The sequence below is a fragment of the Schistocerca americana genome, chromosome 9 (assembly GCF_021461395.2).
Source record: "Schistocerca americana isolate TAMUIC-IGC-003095 chromosome 9, iqSchAmer2.1, whole genome shotgun sequence".
Lineage (NCBI taxonomy): Eukaryota > Metazoa > Arthropoda > Insecta > Orthoptera > Acrididae > Schistocerca > Schistocerca americana.
Genome location: NC_060127.1, coordinates 149,472,177 through 149,489,265, shown reverse-complemented (window position 1 = coordinate 149,489,265; position 17,089 = coordinate 149,472,177). Strand labels below are relative to the sequence as shown.

The 17,089-nt window shown below is 41.1% G+C and overlaps 1 protein-coding gene across 1 annotated transcript in view; it reads left to right on the top strand.

Moving 5' to 3' along the window:
- The window catches only part of LOC124551041 (formin-like protein 20), a 99,985-nt gene extending 97,213 nt beyond the window's left edge, over positions 1-2,772 (top strand). The window contains exon 9 of the mRNA XM_047125903.1: positions 485-2,772. Within this exon, the coding sequence (XP_046981859.1) occupies positions 485-518 (34 nt within the window). The 3' untranslated portion in view covers positions 519-2,772. The remainder of the gene's footprint in view (positions 1-484) is intronic.
- Positions 2,773-17,089: the final 14,317 nt, after the last annotated feature.

Genomic DNA, 17,089 nt, shown 5'->3' with positions numbered 1-17,089 from the left:
TGTTATGTTGGGTATTAGGGGCCGTTAGAAATTGAATTGTCATCTTGTGTTTTGAATAGCTTTGTATACTGTTTCTTAACCCAAGCTGTTACTTGTGAATGTGTAAACTATTGAAAATTACTGTCTTCTTTTTGATTGTTTCTGTGTTTGTGGTGCATTTATTTCTAGTCATATTCATCACATTTAAGTCTTACTCGTGTGATGTTATATGATAAATACCCAGCCCCTCTCCCATTTTAGTTCCTAAAAACTGATTGTTGTCATTCATTCAGTATCTGCTTTGGGTTTCTTTATTGTCGAATTTACTGTGCTGATTTTATAAATTTTTAAGTCATTATGCTTATCTGTTATTTCACTTGAGTGTTAATTTATTTATTGGTGTAGGGGACAACAAATATAATTAAAACTGTATATTTGAGTTTTATTGAAATTGCCTTAAAGAGTTATTCTTTACTAATATTTTCTACTGTGAACAATGTTGCAGGGTGTTGCTGAATTCATCAAGTGAAAATAGTTAGCAACACCGTTCTAGCAATGAGAGAGTCCGTCAATGATGGTATTACTTGTGGATTTAGGGAGAAATGACGTGGATTTGGAAATTTTCTAGAGAGAAAGTGTGGGTGATGAATAAAATTAGATATCATCACAAAATGATGGATTAGTTTCCTGTATTTATGTTATAATGCTGCATTAACAGACTGATGCAGGATGATGAATGTGCACGTCGGGCATTGCTTTGGGACTGTCTTTCACATGATACTGTGTGGTAAAAAAAAAAGGAAAAAAAATTGTGTGTTTAGTGTGCTGTTCAACATTATTATGTGAGATTTTTGTTTGAGTTTGCTGAATGTGCATTATTCTCAAATGCATGTGCCAGAATACGTTAGACATGTAATCAAAAAATTGCGACATATAGAACTAATTATATGTTAATGATTTAACAGTTTGGAACTGATAAAATTGAAGCTGATCACCCCTTGTCATTTTCTTCAATATAGTCTTCAAAATTCTATCTTTTATAAAATATTGATCTGCTCTTCCAGAAAGAGACTCTTGGCAATGTTGTCTTTTCTTAGCATGTGCGTAAAAAAGACATTTGGTTTAACATAATGATTCATTGGCACTGTAAAAAAAATAGTATGTATTGCGTGTCTCAAATCTTTTAAGTTATGTAGTAGAGTTTCAGCTTGGCTATTTAAAAATATAAAATGAGAAGTCAATGAGCACAAAATTGTGTTCATCTGGTCACCAAGCTATCAATGTTTTCCATGTCATTCTGCGTATGACATGGTGGTGTATATATGCTTCTGTTCTCTTGGAACTACCAGAACAACTTGTTAATGTACCAGTTTGATTTTGTATGAAAGCAGAGGAAGATCTGCTATTCAGATATGTAACTTGCACCAAATTTTGCGAGTTCTGGAGTATTATGAGAGAAAGTAGGTGAATCACTGTAGATGTCCATGAAAGAAGTTGTGGTTAGCCATATATGTAGCATTGGAAGATATTATTTCTCATTCACCAAAGTTCACAATACAGTCATCCAGCAGCACACGAAGCTATAAAACTAATTATGTTAGTATGACTGCCCTGTTAATGTTTTATTTATTTGTAGACCAAAATATACTGACTGCTTTTGTCATGTAAGAGATGCTCGGAGAGGGTCTCAAGTTGTAGCATCACATGTTATACAATTATGGTACAACATTATTTTCTATGTGTTTTTCATTTTTGATCTCTCAGTGGGTTCTTTTATGCATCACATGGGCAAGAAGTCAAGGAGTGACAGTGACTTACATATGTGTACAGTATTGTCATAAATGAACAGACATCAGATATCACTTTTTCAGTATACTTGACGGAGAAAGAAAAATATTTTAAAAGATCCCAGTTGCATACATCTAAAGGAATCAACTGCCACCAGTTAATGTTGTCATAGTTGAAGCATCATCCTCTTTCCTTCACCTTTAATGAAGTGTAGTGTATGCTTTACAACTGTTTGTGTTCTGTAAACCTATAAGTTAAAAAAGAACTGTGAAAAAGAGTTCATGAAAGTACATGCAAAGTTGGTGGGGTTGAAGGTCTGTAAAATGTTATTTTAACCATTTTCCAGAATACAGTCTGTTGGCAGTCTTTGGATGTGTAGGCGTACTGTGACCTTAGCAGCTGTCATTCATTCTGCAGATTTAGTAACTAAACATATATGTCCAAAAATGACAACACCAATGGTAGGTGGGGCTTTTATATGAATGAGAAATGTTAACTTCAATGCAAGTAACATGTGTTTATCAGAGTGTTTGTGAAATTCACAGTGGTGCATATTTTTCAATACACCATTGTCTAATAATTTGTGAACTGTGAATGTCAAAGAACTTGTTACTTGAGCCAGTTTTTTTACTGGTTTCCTTTAGTCAAAAGTCAATATTTTATGTTATGTGTGTAATGGTGGTTCTCTGTGCAACGTATGATTGAATAGCTGTTTAGTTTGAATGTATGTTGGCAGTGTCGTGACAGAAGACAGTGCTACGTAAAATCTTAGAAGTAGATTAAGTGCTTCATATAAATTTCTAGTCACTTTTCTAATGCAGAAAACAATATGAGTTATTGTGTACCAGCTAGCCATTCTGTGTTCTTTAAGCACCAGTAATGCGCATAGAAGTAAGTTACAATCCTGTTTTCAGTTGTTGGTTTGTTTATTTTAAGGTACAGTGAGACCTGTATACTTTTGTAAAATATTTATGAATAAATATATAGTTGATGTTAAGAATCAAATATTTAATTAGTTGATACTTCTCCAGCTTTTCTCTGTTTATGCTTTCATAGTGCTTCTTAAAGACAGGCTTACATAGAATTAATGAGGCGTATTTGACAAGCATGGTGTGGTTAGACACCATTTGTGGTTGCCTTGTACAATGTTAGAGGTATCTGTTTGATGGAAAGTGATAGTGTAAGTTAACTAAGATGCCCACATGAAGAGAGATGTAAAATACAGTGAGAAACATCTATTACTTTATTACTAGTTCTGCATTGGTTTGCCGGTTATGATGGGACAGCCTGCTTCAAAATAAATAATTTATCATTTTACATATGAAGGAAATTGTGTACAACAAGAATATATAAAACAGATGCAAAACCATTGCACTTCTGGAGGCAGTGTATTGAAAATGTTTAGAGAACCTGTAGAAAATTGTCCTGTGTTCCAGATAGCCAGCAGCTATCTATTTCTTTTTGTTGCAGGTGTCATTATTGTCTATTTCTTTCCTCATGCTTGGAAGCCTCTTGGTTTTCTTTTACACTGTTGCATAAAACACATTGACTGAAAATGGTCATTATTCCTGGCTTGCAGTGCTCCAGTCTTTCACTTGAGGTTTAATCTCATGTTTTTGTAAGTGTAAATAAAATTAACTCTGTAGTGCGCTTGTTGCTCATTTGTTCTGCTTTTGAAGAGAACGGTCCATTTCATTAGTAAGTCAGTCAGACCGCAGCTCTCAGCTGACATACATATACAGTGGGGCAAGTTAAAGTTTATCTTTTTCTGTGTTTTCAAAAATTATATTTATTACAGTTCGTGTGTGTTTTTTGTGTTTAAGTGGTTTAATCTCATGTCTTTGTAAGTGTAAATTCACACAGTCTGCAGTGCAATAGTTGCTCACTGAATCCAGCTACATAACTAATTAACACAGCAGTGTCAATTGGTGACACACAAGGAAGGCGTTGTTGTCGTTGTTGTTGTTGTTGTCGTTGTTGTCGTTGTTGTCGTTGTCGTCTTCAGTCCTGAGACTGGTTTGATGCAGCTCTCCATGCTACTCTATCCTGTGCAAGCTTCTTCATCTCCCAGTACCTACTGCAACCTACATCCTTCTGAATCTGCTTAGTGTATTCATCTCTTGGTCTCCCTCTACGATTTTTACCCTCCACGCTGCCCTCCAATACTAAATTGGTGATCTCTTGATGCCTCAGAACATGTCCTACCAACCGATCCCTTCTTCTAGTCAAGTTGTGCCTCAAATTTCTCTTCTCCCCAATCCTATTCAATACCTCCTCATTAGTTATGTGATCTACCCGTCTAATCTTCAGCATTCTTCTGTAGCACCACATTTCAAAAGCTTCTATTCTCTTCTTGTCCAAACTATTTATCGTCCATGTTTCACTTCCATACATGGCTACACTTCATACAAATACTTTCAGAAACGACAGACATCCTGACATTTAAATCTGTACTCGATGTTAACAAATTTTTCTTCTTCAGAAATGCTTTCCTTGCCATTGCCAGTCTACATTTTATATCCTCTCTCCTTTGACCATCATCAGTTATTTTGCTCCCCAAATAGCAAAACTCCTTTACTACTTTAAGCGTCTCATTTCCTAATCTAATTCCCTCAACATCAATCTAATTCGACTACATTCCATTATCCTCATTTTGCTTTTGTTGTTGTTCACCTTATATCCTCCTTTCAAGACAATGTCCATTCCGTTCAACTGCTCTTCCAAGTCCTTTGCTGTCTCTGACAGAATTACAGTGTCATCGGCGAACCTCAACATTTTTATTTCTTCTCCATGGATTTTAATACCTACTCTGAATTTTTCTTTTGTTTCCTTTACTGCTTGCTCAATATACAGAATGAATAACATCGGGGACAGGCTACAACCCTGTTTCACTCCCTTCTCAACCGCTGCTTCCCTTTCATGCCCCTCGACTCTTATAACTGCCATCTGCTTTCTGTACAAATTGTAAATAGCTTTTCGCTCCCTGTATTTTACCCCTGCCACCTTTAGAATTTGAAAGAGAGTATTCCAGTCAACATTGTCAGAAGCTTTCTCTAAGTCTACATATGCCAGAAATACAGGTTTGCCTTTCCTTACTCTATTTTCTAAGATAAGTCGTAGTGTCAGTATTGCCTCACGTGTTCCAACATTTCTGCGGAATCCAAACTGATCTTCGCCAAGGTCGGCTTCTACCAGTTTTTCCATTCATCTGTAAAGAATTCGCGTTAGTATTTTGCAGCTGTGATTTATTAAACTGATTTTTCGGTAATTTTCACATCTGTCAACACCTGCTTTCTTTGGGATTGGAATTGTTATGTTCTTCTTGAAGTCTGAGGGTATTTCGCCTGTCTCATACATCTTGCTCACCAGATGGTAGAGTTTTGTCAGGACCGGCTCTCCCAAGGCTGTCAGTAGTTCTAATGAAATGTTGTCTACTCCCGGGGCCTTGTTTCGACTCAGGTCTTTCAGTGCTCTACCAAACTCTTCACGCAGTATCGTATCTCCCATTTCATCTTCATCTACATCCTCTTCCATTTCCATGATATTGTCCTCAAGTACATCGCACTTGTATAGACCCTCTATATACTCCTTCCACCTTTCTGCTTTCCCTTCTTTGATTAGAACTGGGTTTCCATCTGAGCCCTTGATATTCGTGCAAGTGGTTCTCTTTTCCCCAAAAGTCTCTTTAATTTTCCTGTAGGCAGTATCTATCTTACCCCTAGTGAGATAAGCCTCTACATCCTTAAATTTGTCCTCTAGCCATGCCTGCTTAGCCATTTTGCACTTCCTGTTGATCTCATTTTTGAGACGTTTATATTCCTTTTTGCCTTCTTCATTTACTGCATTTTTATATTTTCTCCTTTCATCAATTAAATTCAATATTTCTTCTGTTACCCAAGGGTTTCTACTAGCCCTCATCTTTTTACCTACTAGGTCCTCTTCTGCCTTCACTACTTCATCCCTCAGAGCTACCCATTCTTCTTCTATGGTATTTCTTTCCCCCATTCTTGTCAATTGTTCCCTTACGCTCTCTTTGAAACTCTATACAACCTCTGGTTTAGTCAGTTTATCCAGGTCCCATCTCCTTAAATTCCCACCTTTTTGCAGTTTATTCAGTTTTAATCTACAGTTCATAACTAATAGATTGTGGTCAGAGTCCACATCTGCCCCTGGAAATGTCTTACAATTTAAAACCTGGTTCCTAAATCTCTGTCTTACCATTATATAATCTATCTGAAACCTGTCAGTATCTCCAGGCTTCTTCCATGTATACAACCTTCTTTCATGATTCTTGAACCAAGTGTTAGCTACGATTAAGTTATACTCTGTACAATGTGATTCTGGCTACGGTCAGTCACCTTCGAGCTGCTGTCTTGAGGCGTGGTGGTGGCAGAGAATCTGGTGTGTCGCATGAGACACCTCAGGTGTTGCCTGTGTTGCTTCAGAGGCATCTCCTAGTGTACCCGACTTGGTGGGTCTGCCCCAACAGCACGGGGAGTGGCGAGTGGTAGCGCATTTGCGTCTCTCGAAGCGGAGGGCCGATATGGAAACTGGCCACCTGGCCTCACCCTGTGAGTGGACAAATGGCCGCTCCTTCAGCAGGGTCTGAGCAGGCACAAGGCCGTCAGGGGGAATTACTGGTTATCGGGAGCTCCAATGTTAGGCACGTAATGGAGCCCCTTAGACAGATGGAATCCCAATTTAGTTTCTTGCATTTACCGTGAACCTCTCTCCCGGCAGAAACTTCCAAGTGACTGGGAAAAAGTGCAAATGACTCGTGTACATAAGAAGGGTGAAAGAGCGGACCCACAAAATTACAGATCAATATCCCTAACTTAAGTTTGCTGCAGAATCCTTGAACATGTTCTCAGTTTAAATATAATAAACTTTCTTGAGACTGAGAAGCTTATGTCCACGAATCAACATGGTTTTAGAAAGCATTGCTCATGTGAAATTCAGCTTGACCTTTTCTCACACGTAATAACCGCGAACTGTGGATAAAGGGCAACAGGCTGATTCCATATTTCTACATTTCTGGAAAGCATTTGACACAGTGCCCCATCGCAGGTTGTTAATAAAGGTATGAGCATATGGAGTATGTTCAGAAATATGGAGTGGCTCGAAAACTTCTTAAGTAATAGAACCCAGTCTGTTGTCCTTTGTGGCAAGTGTTCATCAGAGACAAGGGTATCGTCAGAAGTTCCCCATAGTAGTGTGATAGGACCGCTGTTGTTCTCCGTCTACATAAATGATTTGGTGGACAGAGTGGAAAGCAATCTGCAGTTGTTTGCTGGTGATGCTGTAGTATGTGGTGAGGCATTGAAGTTGAGGTACTGTAGGAAGATACAAGACGACTTAGACAAAATTTCTAGTTGGTGTGATGAATAGCAGCTAGCTCTAAATGTGGAAAAATGTAAGTTAGTGCAGATGGATAGGAAGAAGAAACCTATAATGTTCGGATACAGTATTAGTAGTGTCCTGCTGGACACAGTGAAGTCATTTACATATCTGGGCATAACATTGCAAAGCGATATGAAATGGAACGAACATGTGAGGACCTTGTTAGGGAAGGCGAATCGTCGACTTCAGTTTATTGGGAGAATTTTAGGAAAGTGTGGCTAACATACACTCCTGGAAATTGAAATAAGAACACCGTGAATTCATTGTCCCAGGAAGGGGAAACTTTATTGACACATTCCTGGGGTCAGATACATCACATGATCACACTGACAGAACCACAGGCACATAGGCACAGGCAACAGAGCATGCACAATGTCGGCACTAGTACAGTGTATATCCACCTTTCGCAGCAATGCAGGCTGCTATTCTCCCATGGAGACGATCGTAGAGATGCTGGATGTAGTCCTGTGGAACGGCTTGCCATGCCATTTCCACCTGGCGCCTCAGTTGGACCAGCGTTCGTGCTGGACGTGCAGACCGCGTGAGACGACGCTTCATCCAGTCCCAAACATGCTCAATGGGGGACAGATCCGGAGATCTTGCTGGCCAAGGTAGTTGACTTACACCTTCTAGAGCACGTTGGGTGGCACGGGATACATGCGGACATGCATTGTCCTGTTGGAACAGCAAGTTCCCTTGCCGGTCTAGGAATGGTAGAACGATGGGTTCGATGACGGTTTGGATGTACCGTGCACTATTCAGTGTCTCCTCGACGATCACCAGTGGTGTACGGCCAGTGTAGGAGATCGCTCCCCACACCATGATGCCGGGTGTTGGCCCTGTGTGCCTCGGTCGTATGCAGTCCTGATTGTGGCGCTCACCTGCACGGCGCCAAACACGCATACGACCATCATTGGCACCAAGGCAGAAGCGACTCTCATCGCTGAAGACGACACGTCTCCATTCGTCCCTCCATTCACGCCTGTCGCGACACCACTGGAGGCGGGCTGCACGATGTTGGGGCGTGAGCGGTTGACGGCCTAACGGTGTGCGGGACCGTAGCCCAGCGTCATGGAGACGGTTGCGAATGGTCCTCGCCGATACCCCAGGAGCAACAGTGTCCCTAATTTGCTGGGAAGTGGCGGTGCGGTCCCCTACGGCACTGCGTAGGATCCTACGGTCTTGGCGTGCATCCGTGCGTCGCTGCGGTCCGGTCCCAGGTCGACGGGCACGTGCACCTTCCGCCGACCACTGGCGACAACATCGATGTACTGTGGAGACCTCACGCCCCACGTGTTGAGCAATTCGGCGGTACGTCCACCCGGCCTCCCGCATGCCCACTATACGCCCTCGCTCAAAGTCCGTCAACTGCACATACGGTTCACGTCCACGCTGTCGCGGCATGCTACCAGTGTTAAAGACTACGATGGAGCTCCGTATGCCACGGCAAACTGGCTGACACTGACGGCGGCGGTGCACAAATGCTGCGCAGCTAGCGCCATTCGACGGCCAACACCGCGGTTCCTGGTGTGTCCGCTGTGCCGTGCGTGTGATCATTGCTTGTACAGCCCTCTCGCAGTGTCCGGAGCAAGTATGGTGGGTCTGACACACCGGTGTCAATGTGTTCTTTTTTCCATTTCCAGGAGTGTATAAAGGAAACTGCATATAGGATGCTAGTGTTACCTATTTTTGAGTACTGCTTAAGTTTTTGGAATCTGTACCCAGTCAGTCTGGAGGAAGACATTGAAACAATTCAGTGGTGGACTGCTAGATTTGTTACCAGTAGGTTCGAACAACAGGTAAGTGTCATGGAGATGCTTCAGGAACTCTAATGGGAATCCTTGGAGGGAAGGCAATTTCAGGAATACTATTGAGAAAATTTAGAGAACCAGCATTTTAAGCTGACTGCGAAATGATTCTACTGCCACAATGGGGTTTAGGTAGGACTTACCATGGGCCACTCCATCGTTTCAGTGTCCAGGCTTCGCAAGAAATCCCTGCATCACCGACCACGTGGAACCTTGCATTAGAAGGAATTCAGGGCCACCACTGTATGGAGCAGCCACCATATGGTCCAAAAGGATCTGTTCAATGTACTGCCTGGTGGTAATTCAGCTGTGGACCATGACAAGATCCATATGGCTGTCAACACTGAAGCCTACACACACCATCACAGTACCTCACACACATACATGGCCGTGACCTTGCATCAGAGGATATATGGACTCGTCTATGAATAACATGTTTCACCAGTGAAGAAGTTGCCTGTTGACATGGAAGAGCAGAACTGAGGGTGAGCTGCAAGATGTCAGATGAAGTACTCAAACAAGACATCTGCATTTTAAGGGTCTCTCTTGTAATCTGTTCATTATAGTATGATCGGTCACAGTGGGTCTAGATTATCTTTCAGTGCTCTGGTGGTATATGTGTGACACCACAATGCAGAGATGGCAAGATTTTGGTCTTCACTTGGTGTCATAATGCTTCGGCGACCTTGTCCAACTCGCCTTGTCTCCCTGTAGCATGTCCACAAACCATGGATGACTATAGAGAGGCATTAGCATTTGCAGCAACATGATCGAAAGTCTGTCCTTTTTGGATCAAACTAACTGCCCTTGCAATTTGCACTGCATTAATATGTTGCAGCATCGCATGTGCTTGGTTGCATACAATGTCCACAAATGAGAACTGCCATCTCTGTATCTCACTAGAAAACACAGGGACACCAGTACTCTGTTTCTTGTGAGGAGTTAACTGACACTGTAATGCACAACACAACCAGTAGGTGAAAAATAATTTTAATTGTTGCCTACATTGAAAACAAATATCTCAAGCCATACAATGAGACCACAGGTACCACCTGTATCAAAATAGATTCAACATAGTGGATGTTGATACACACATTCCCCTAATTCCTTTCAACAGTGCAGCACATAATACACTGTTATGAGTAACTGGTAAATTAATACAGCCTTTGGTTTTCTCAGTAGTTGTATCACATGGGAAAGATTGGCACACACATGCCCAGTGCACTCATTCATTGACAGTTTGCTGTTGGTCATAAAGCACAGCAGTTTAGCAGCCTCCATATTACCATGGCACCCAATGTTGTTGAGGCTGTGTATCAGATGATGTGTGTTTTCTTTGTTCATTTTAATTTTATTTTTGATGAGCTACACCTTGACATTTACAGAGAGCACACCTGTTATTAGTAGAGCTTGTGCAGCAGTTTTTTCCTTTAGCCATAATGGTGGCGTTATCAGCAAACTGCAATGTGTGGTTGTTACAACATTGATATAGATAAGGCATAGGAGAGGTCCTATGACAGATCACTGGGTTATGGCATGCTCCAATTTTTGTTCTCAGAAGATTGGTCTGTGGACTGACTACCTTTTTTGGGCTCCAAATGCAGATTGCAGTGTTGCCCGACCACCACCTTCAGCATTACAGTACTGTAGCTTATTAAGCAGTATCTTGTGTGAAATGCAGTCAGAAGCTTTGCTGAGGTCACAGTATGTTAGTGCCACACTTTCTTTTTCTTCAAATGCCTGCTTTATCTTTGTAATTAATTCCAGTACTGTTGTAACCATTGTCTTTCCTCTGTGAAAATTGTGCTGTGTGTCCTGGTAGAGTTTATAGTCTTCAAAGTAACTTAATGTCTGGTATTTCATTACAGACTCGATAATATTAGGTAAAATGGGGATTACTGAATTTGTTTTGTGTAACCTGTAAATTGTTCCAACATAGCATACCTTTCAAAAAAGAGGTATGGTAAAGAATGGTACATAAATGGATGAAAAATAGGGAAAACCTTCTCGTGTGTCATGGGATAGGTCTTCTGCAGTGTGCTGAAAAATAAATAACATTTCTGCAAATTCCAAATTAAAGTCCGAAAAGTTAAGTAATAGAAGAGTGGAACCATAACTGCCAAATAGAAACAAGAATCTGAGCACAATGAGGAATACTTCATTGAAATATTGAAGCTAATTGTATTCTGAGCAACAGACTAACAACACATGTTGTTAAGCAAGGGAAGAATTGAACTATCTGAAAAGTGACTGAAGTGTGGTGTTCAAAATTAATAAAAGTGCTGTTGGAAACAGGCAGTTGCCAAAATGAGGGAACCAATTAGTTTGTGGAGAAAGAATAGAAAAGTAAGATGCCACAGCCGAATTATAAGAATTATGTTGTGTGGAAAAAGATTTTCACAGTAGATACAGTTAATTCATATGCAACACTTGATTATTACTGAAGGTACTAACATGGATTTTTGACAGATGATTTTGAAAATGTTGAAAAATTTGGATGACTGGATCAATAACAAGTCATACTGCCATTTCTATTACATATCATCTTCCTTGCTGAATTAAAATACACACAAAAATGTGTGTTCCTCCTTAGCTTTTTCCATTTTCCTTTCTCTTCCTCTGAAATAAGAAGCTGGAATGTAAGGCAGATAGGAAGATGGAGAGGAGGTGGAAAGAAATGAGGGCAGCCCAGAAAATTGCGGATTAAAATTGCAGAACAGGAGCAGCAGGGCACCAAATCCGGATCCAAAAAAGGGAGGTAAGCTATAATGCTTAGTTTTTTAATGGCATTACAATAAGGAACAGTTCATATCATAGCTGAACTATTATACAATTGGTTTAAATCTAACGAACAAAAATTTTTTGTATTAAGTGTCCTGCAGCCTTAATGTAGTTGATGAGTTACATTATTCACAGCACTGGTTTACTTTTATTTTGCACTGGACTGGTATTGGACAGTATGCTCGTTTCCAGCAGTCCTACAGAAGACAAAAAGTAACACAGTACATGCTATAGAATACAGCACATAATACTTTAGGACTTGGTATGTGTTCACAGTTAGGAGATTTTACTTTGATTTTTAAGTTGGTTTTTAGCATGTTGTTGTTATATTATACATATCAGCAATGTGTTTTGTCATCAAAGATATCAATCTGTGCATATCGTTTTCTGTGATTTAGGTGCCCACGAAAGTCAAAGGTCTCAGTTTTGAGTCCCAGTTCGGCAAACGGCTTTAATGAGTAGGTTCCTATCAGTGCACACTCCACTGTGAGTGAACATTTGTTCTAGAAACAATCTCCAAGGCTGTGGCTAAGCCATGTCTCCTCTATACCCTTTCTTCCAGAAGTGCTAGTCCCACAAATTACATAGAACTCCTGTGTAGTTTGCAAGGTAGGAAATGAGATACTTGCAGGAGGATAACTGTGAAGACGGAATCTGAATGGTGCTTGTGTAACACCGAAGATCCTATGTCATGTCACAGTTTTAATCTGCTAAGAAGTTTCATATCAATGTACACTCCCTGGCGGAGTGAATATTAATTCGTGAATAGCTAAGTAATTGTAGTGGATGAGACTGGTTTACTGTAAACTGTGTTTGACATTTAGATTGTCACAATATAGTAAAAGTGTGTCATGTCAGTAGTTTTGAGTGGATTTACTAAACAAATATTTCATCTTATCTCTAACACAAGGAAGAACTGTCTGAAAAATTGTGTGGACACGGATTTTTTTCATAACTGTAGTAGAATCAGTTTTTCAATATAGATTTCGCAATATAAGGAAACTGTAATTTTCTAGTCAATGGTGCAATTTGCCAGGAGGTTCTCACATTTACTTTTTACATTTGTTCTATCATAATACACTGCCTGACAAACATAGTGAAGCTCCAAGAAGGGGAGGAGGAAATGAAATGAAACTTAATGGCTTGCATGGGTATGTGATGTTATTTCAGTGATAAAAAAATCAAGATAAATTTACTAATACACTACTGACCATTAAAATTGCTACACCATGAAGATGACGTGCTACAGACGTGAAATTTAACCGACAGGAAGAGGATGCTGTGATATGCAAATGATGAGCTTTTCAGAGCATTCACACAAGGTTGGCACCTGTGGCGACACCTACAACGTTCTGACATGAGGAAAGTTTCCAACCGATTTCTCATACCATAACAGCAGTGGACCGGCGTTGCCAGGTGAAACGTTGTTGTGATGCCTCGTGTAAGGAGGAGAAATCACGTTTCCGGCTTTTATAAAGATCGGATTGTACCCTATCGTTACTGCGGTTTTCGTATCGCGACATTGCTGATTGCATTGGTCGAGATCCAATGACTGTTAGCAGAATATGGAATCGGTGGGTTTAGGAGGATAATACGGAATACCGTGCTGGATCCCAACCGCCTCGTATCATTAGCAGTCGAGATGACAGGCATCTTATCCGCATGGCTGTAGCGGATCGTGCAGCCATGTCTCGATTCCCAAGTCAGCAGATGGGGACGTTTGCAAGACAACAACCATCTGCACATACAGTTCGATGACGTGCAGCAGCATGGACTATCAGCTCGGAAACCGTGGCTGTGGTTACCCTTGACGCTGCATCACAGACAGGAGCACCTGCGATGGTGTACTCAACGACGAAACTGGGTGCACGAATGGCAAAACGTCACTTTTGCGGATGAATCCAGGTTCTGTTTACAGGATCATTATGGTTGCATCCGTGTTTGGCGACATCGTAGTGAACGCACATTGGAAGCGTGTATTCATGATCACCTTACTGGCGTGATGGTATGGGGTGCCATTGGTTACACCTCTCGGTCACCTCTTGTTCGCATTGACGTCATTTTGAACAGTGGACGTTACATTTCAGATATGTTACGACCCGTGGCTCTACCCTTCATTCGATCCCTGCGAAACCCTACATTTCAGCAGGATAATGCACGACCACATGTTGCAGGTCGTGTACGGGCCTTTCTGGATACAGAAAATGTTCCACTGCTGCCCTGGCCAGCACATTCTCCAGATCTCTCACCAATCGAAAACTTCTGGTCAATGGTGGCCGAGCAACTGGCTCGTCACAATACGCCAGTCACTACTCTTGATGAACTGTGGTATCGTGTTGAAGCTGCATGGGCAGCTGTACCTGTACACAGCATCCAAGTTCTGTTTGACTCAATGCCCAGGCGTATTAAGGCAGTTATTACGGCCAGAGGTGGTTGTTCTGGGTACTGATTTGTCAGGATCTATGCACCCAAATTGCATGGAAATGTAATCACATGTCAGTTCTAGTATAATATATTTGTCCAATGAATATCCATTTATCATCTGCATTTCTTCTTGGTGTAGCAATTTTAACGGCCAGTAGTGTATCTTTGCAGCATGATCCTACTTATCAGTATGATGATGCAGCACCTCTGACCTGGCTACATGCACTGATTTGATTGGGAAGGGTTTCATAAAGTCATTGTAGCCTCTCCTGAAGCAAACTTGCTTACAACTGTTGAAACTGGTTTTTGATATCCCGGATATTGGCCAGGGAACGGAATTGACGTCTGAGCTGGACCCACGTGTTCCATTGGGAACTGATCTAGGGATTTTGGTGTTCGTGGCAGTACCTCCCAACAATATGCAGACAATTCATAGACACTCATGCCATGTATGGGTGAGCACTGTCCAATGAAAAATGGCACCACAGTAGTCTTGCATGAGATGTAACACTTGCGTGTCTGTGACATACCATTTGGTTATAAGTGTCTCCTCAATCATTACCAGCTGTCACCAGAAGTCGTACCTGATGGCCACCTCCACCAGGAGTAGCTATGGGACTGTACTGCTAATGGAGGAATGAGAAATCTCCAAAGGTTGGCACCGTACTCGCTGAAGGTGGTCGCCTGGGGTAGTGTAGAACCGCGATTCATCGCTGAACGCACTATGGTGCCTTTCACCGGCAGACCGTTCATCCCAGTTATGGCACCACTTCAAGCACAGCCATTTGTGTAGGGGTTATTACAGGCAGCCTATGCGTGGGACAGTAATCCACAGTCTGGCATTGCTAGTCTCCGAAAAATCGTGAGAGATGACACAGAACATTCCGAGGAGTCCAGTACTTGCTCTGTGATGGCAGGTGCAGACACGAAGGGGTTGCGATGTTCTCGGTGCACAATACGGCGATCCTCCCTTGTAGTAGTTGGATGTGGTCACCTAGAATCTGGATGAGTAGTAAACTTGCTCTCACATCCACATTCCCGTGCAGTCCGATGCATCCAAATGCCCCATAAATATGGATACTGCACAATTTGACCAGCTGGCCAAATGGGGACCCACAATGAGTCCCCTTTCAAACACATATCTACGCTGTTTCATGAGAGTATGAAGTGCCTCCATGTCTTTCACAGTGATCACTCAACATCTGACGCCGTTTGCACCCCTGACATACCTACTATACCTGGTAACAACACTAATGAACTCTGGTGGCCGTTATACCCGTCATAGAGAATTGCACCGAGCGAGGTGGCATGGTGGTTAGCACACTGGACCCATATTTGGGAGGACAATGGTTCAAACCTGCATCCAGTCATCCTGATTTAGGTTTGCCCTGATTTCCCTAAACACTTCAGGCATATGCCGGGATGGTTCCTTTGAAAGGACACGGCCAACCATTCCCAATCCTTCCCTAATCCAATGGGACTGATGTCCTCACTGTTTGGTCCCCTCTGCAAATCAACCATTTACGTACTTGCCAATGTTGTATATGTGTACAAAGATTCACATCCAAGCATGTCCTCTGAATGCATCACTTTTTTGTCAGGCAGTGTATAATTTCATGCAGCACATAATAGTGGTATTGTGCCTCCTGTACAGAGCTCAGTCTTCAGAGAATATACCTATGATGAACAAATGTATATATTGGAATTTTGAAGCAGGAAGTTTATACAACTTAAAGGTTTTCATCAATTTTGGAAATATTTTAGTAACTAATGCAGTATTGGTTTATAACAGCAACTGAAATACTACATGCAAAAAATGAACACTTTCTCCCTTACAGTGTCAATTTTTTATCAATGACATCAGAGTGTTGTGTCATGGATAAGTGTTAGACTACAGAGCCAGAGGTCTCGAAATCTAATATGCTGGGTGCTCTGCAGCTTGTCTGTATTTAGCACTTATGCAGTCGCACGACTTTTTGTAATGTTAATAGTCATGCGGGGTGTTGCTGACACCCCAAATAAAAGTGGCTATTATTACATTGTTGTGCAGCATATCACTGGTATTCATATGTTTACTTAACAAATAACTATTTATAATGTTATTTCCCAGTACATTATTGTTTTATTTAATATTACTGTAGTATCAAATTGGGTTATTTGAAACATATGCAATAATTCCCATTTTCTTAAAATATTTTGTTTGATTATTTATTTCTGTTATTCTTCATACTGTATTACAGGCATAAGACATTATACATATAATTAGACATTTGTTCAGTCAACTCGTATAAACATTTTATGAAATCAGTCACTATAGCTGGCTGCAAGGAGTGCTTTACCGTAACACTTTTCACACTCATTTCTTATGTGTTTCACACACATAACTTTGAAACATAGAGCACAGTGTGATTTAACTTTTATATCTTTACTCTGAGGACAAACTGTGCAGCACCTGGGTTTAAGTATTCTTTGTTCAGAAGGTGGTGCATTGTTGCTGTCTCCAATTCCTGGCATTTTAGTGGTTTTCTGTCTGACTTGTTTAGGCAGCGAGGGAATGGCTGCTCTCTTGAACACTATAGGATATACTAGTGACCTTCTGACATCACATAAATACATTCTTTGGGAAATCCTCTCATTGTTATTATTTGCGTATATGATGAAGGTGATAATGCAAGCAATGACAATCATTCGGAAAAATAGGGCAAGCGGCCAGTGTCTAGTTTTTCCTGAGGTTGAATAAGTCGCACACATTTCATCTATTGTGTCCACACCTGTTTTGGTATTATTGTACATTGATAAAATTTCTGGTATCTTTTCGTCTGCAGTATTAGTGTCAATGGCACCATCATGATGGAAAGATGAAAGGAGAACAACATTTTTTGCCCTTCTTTGGCACATATGAAACTATG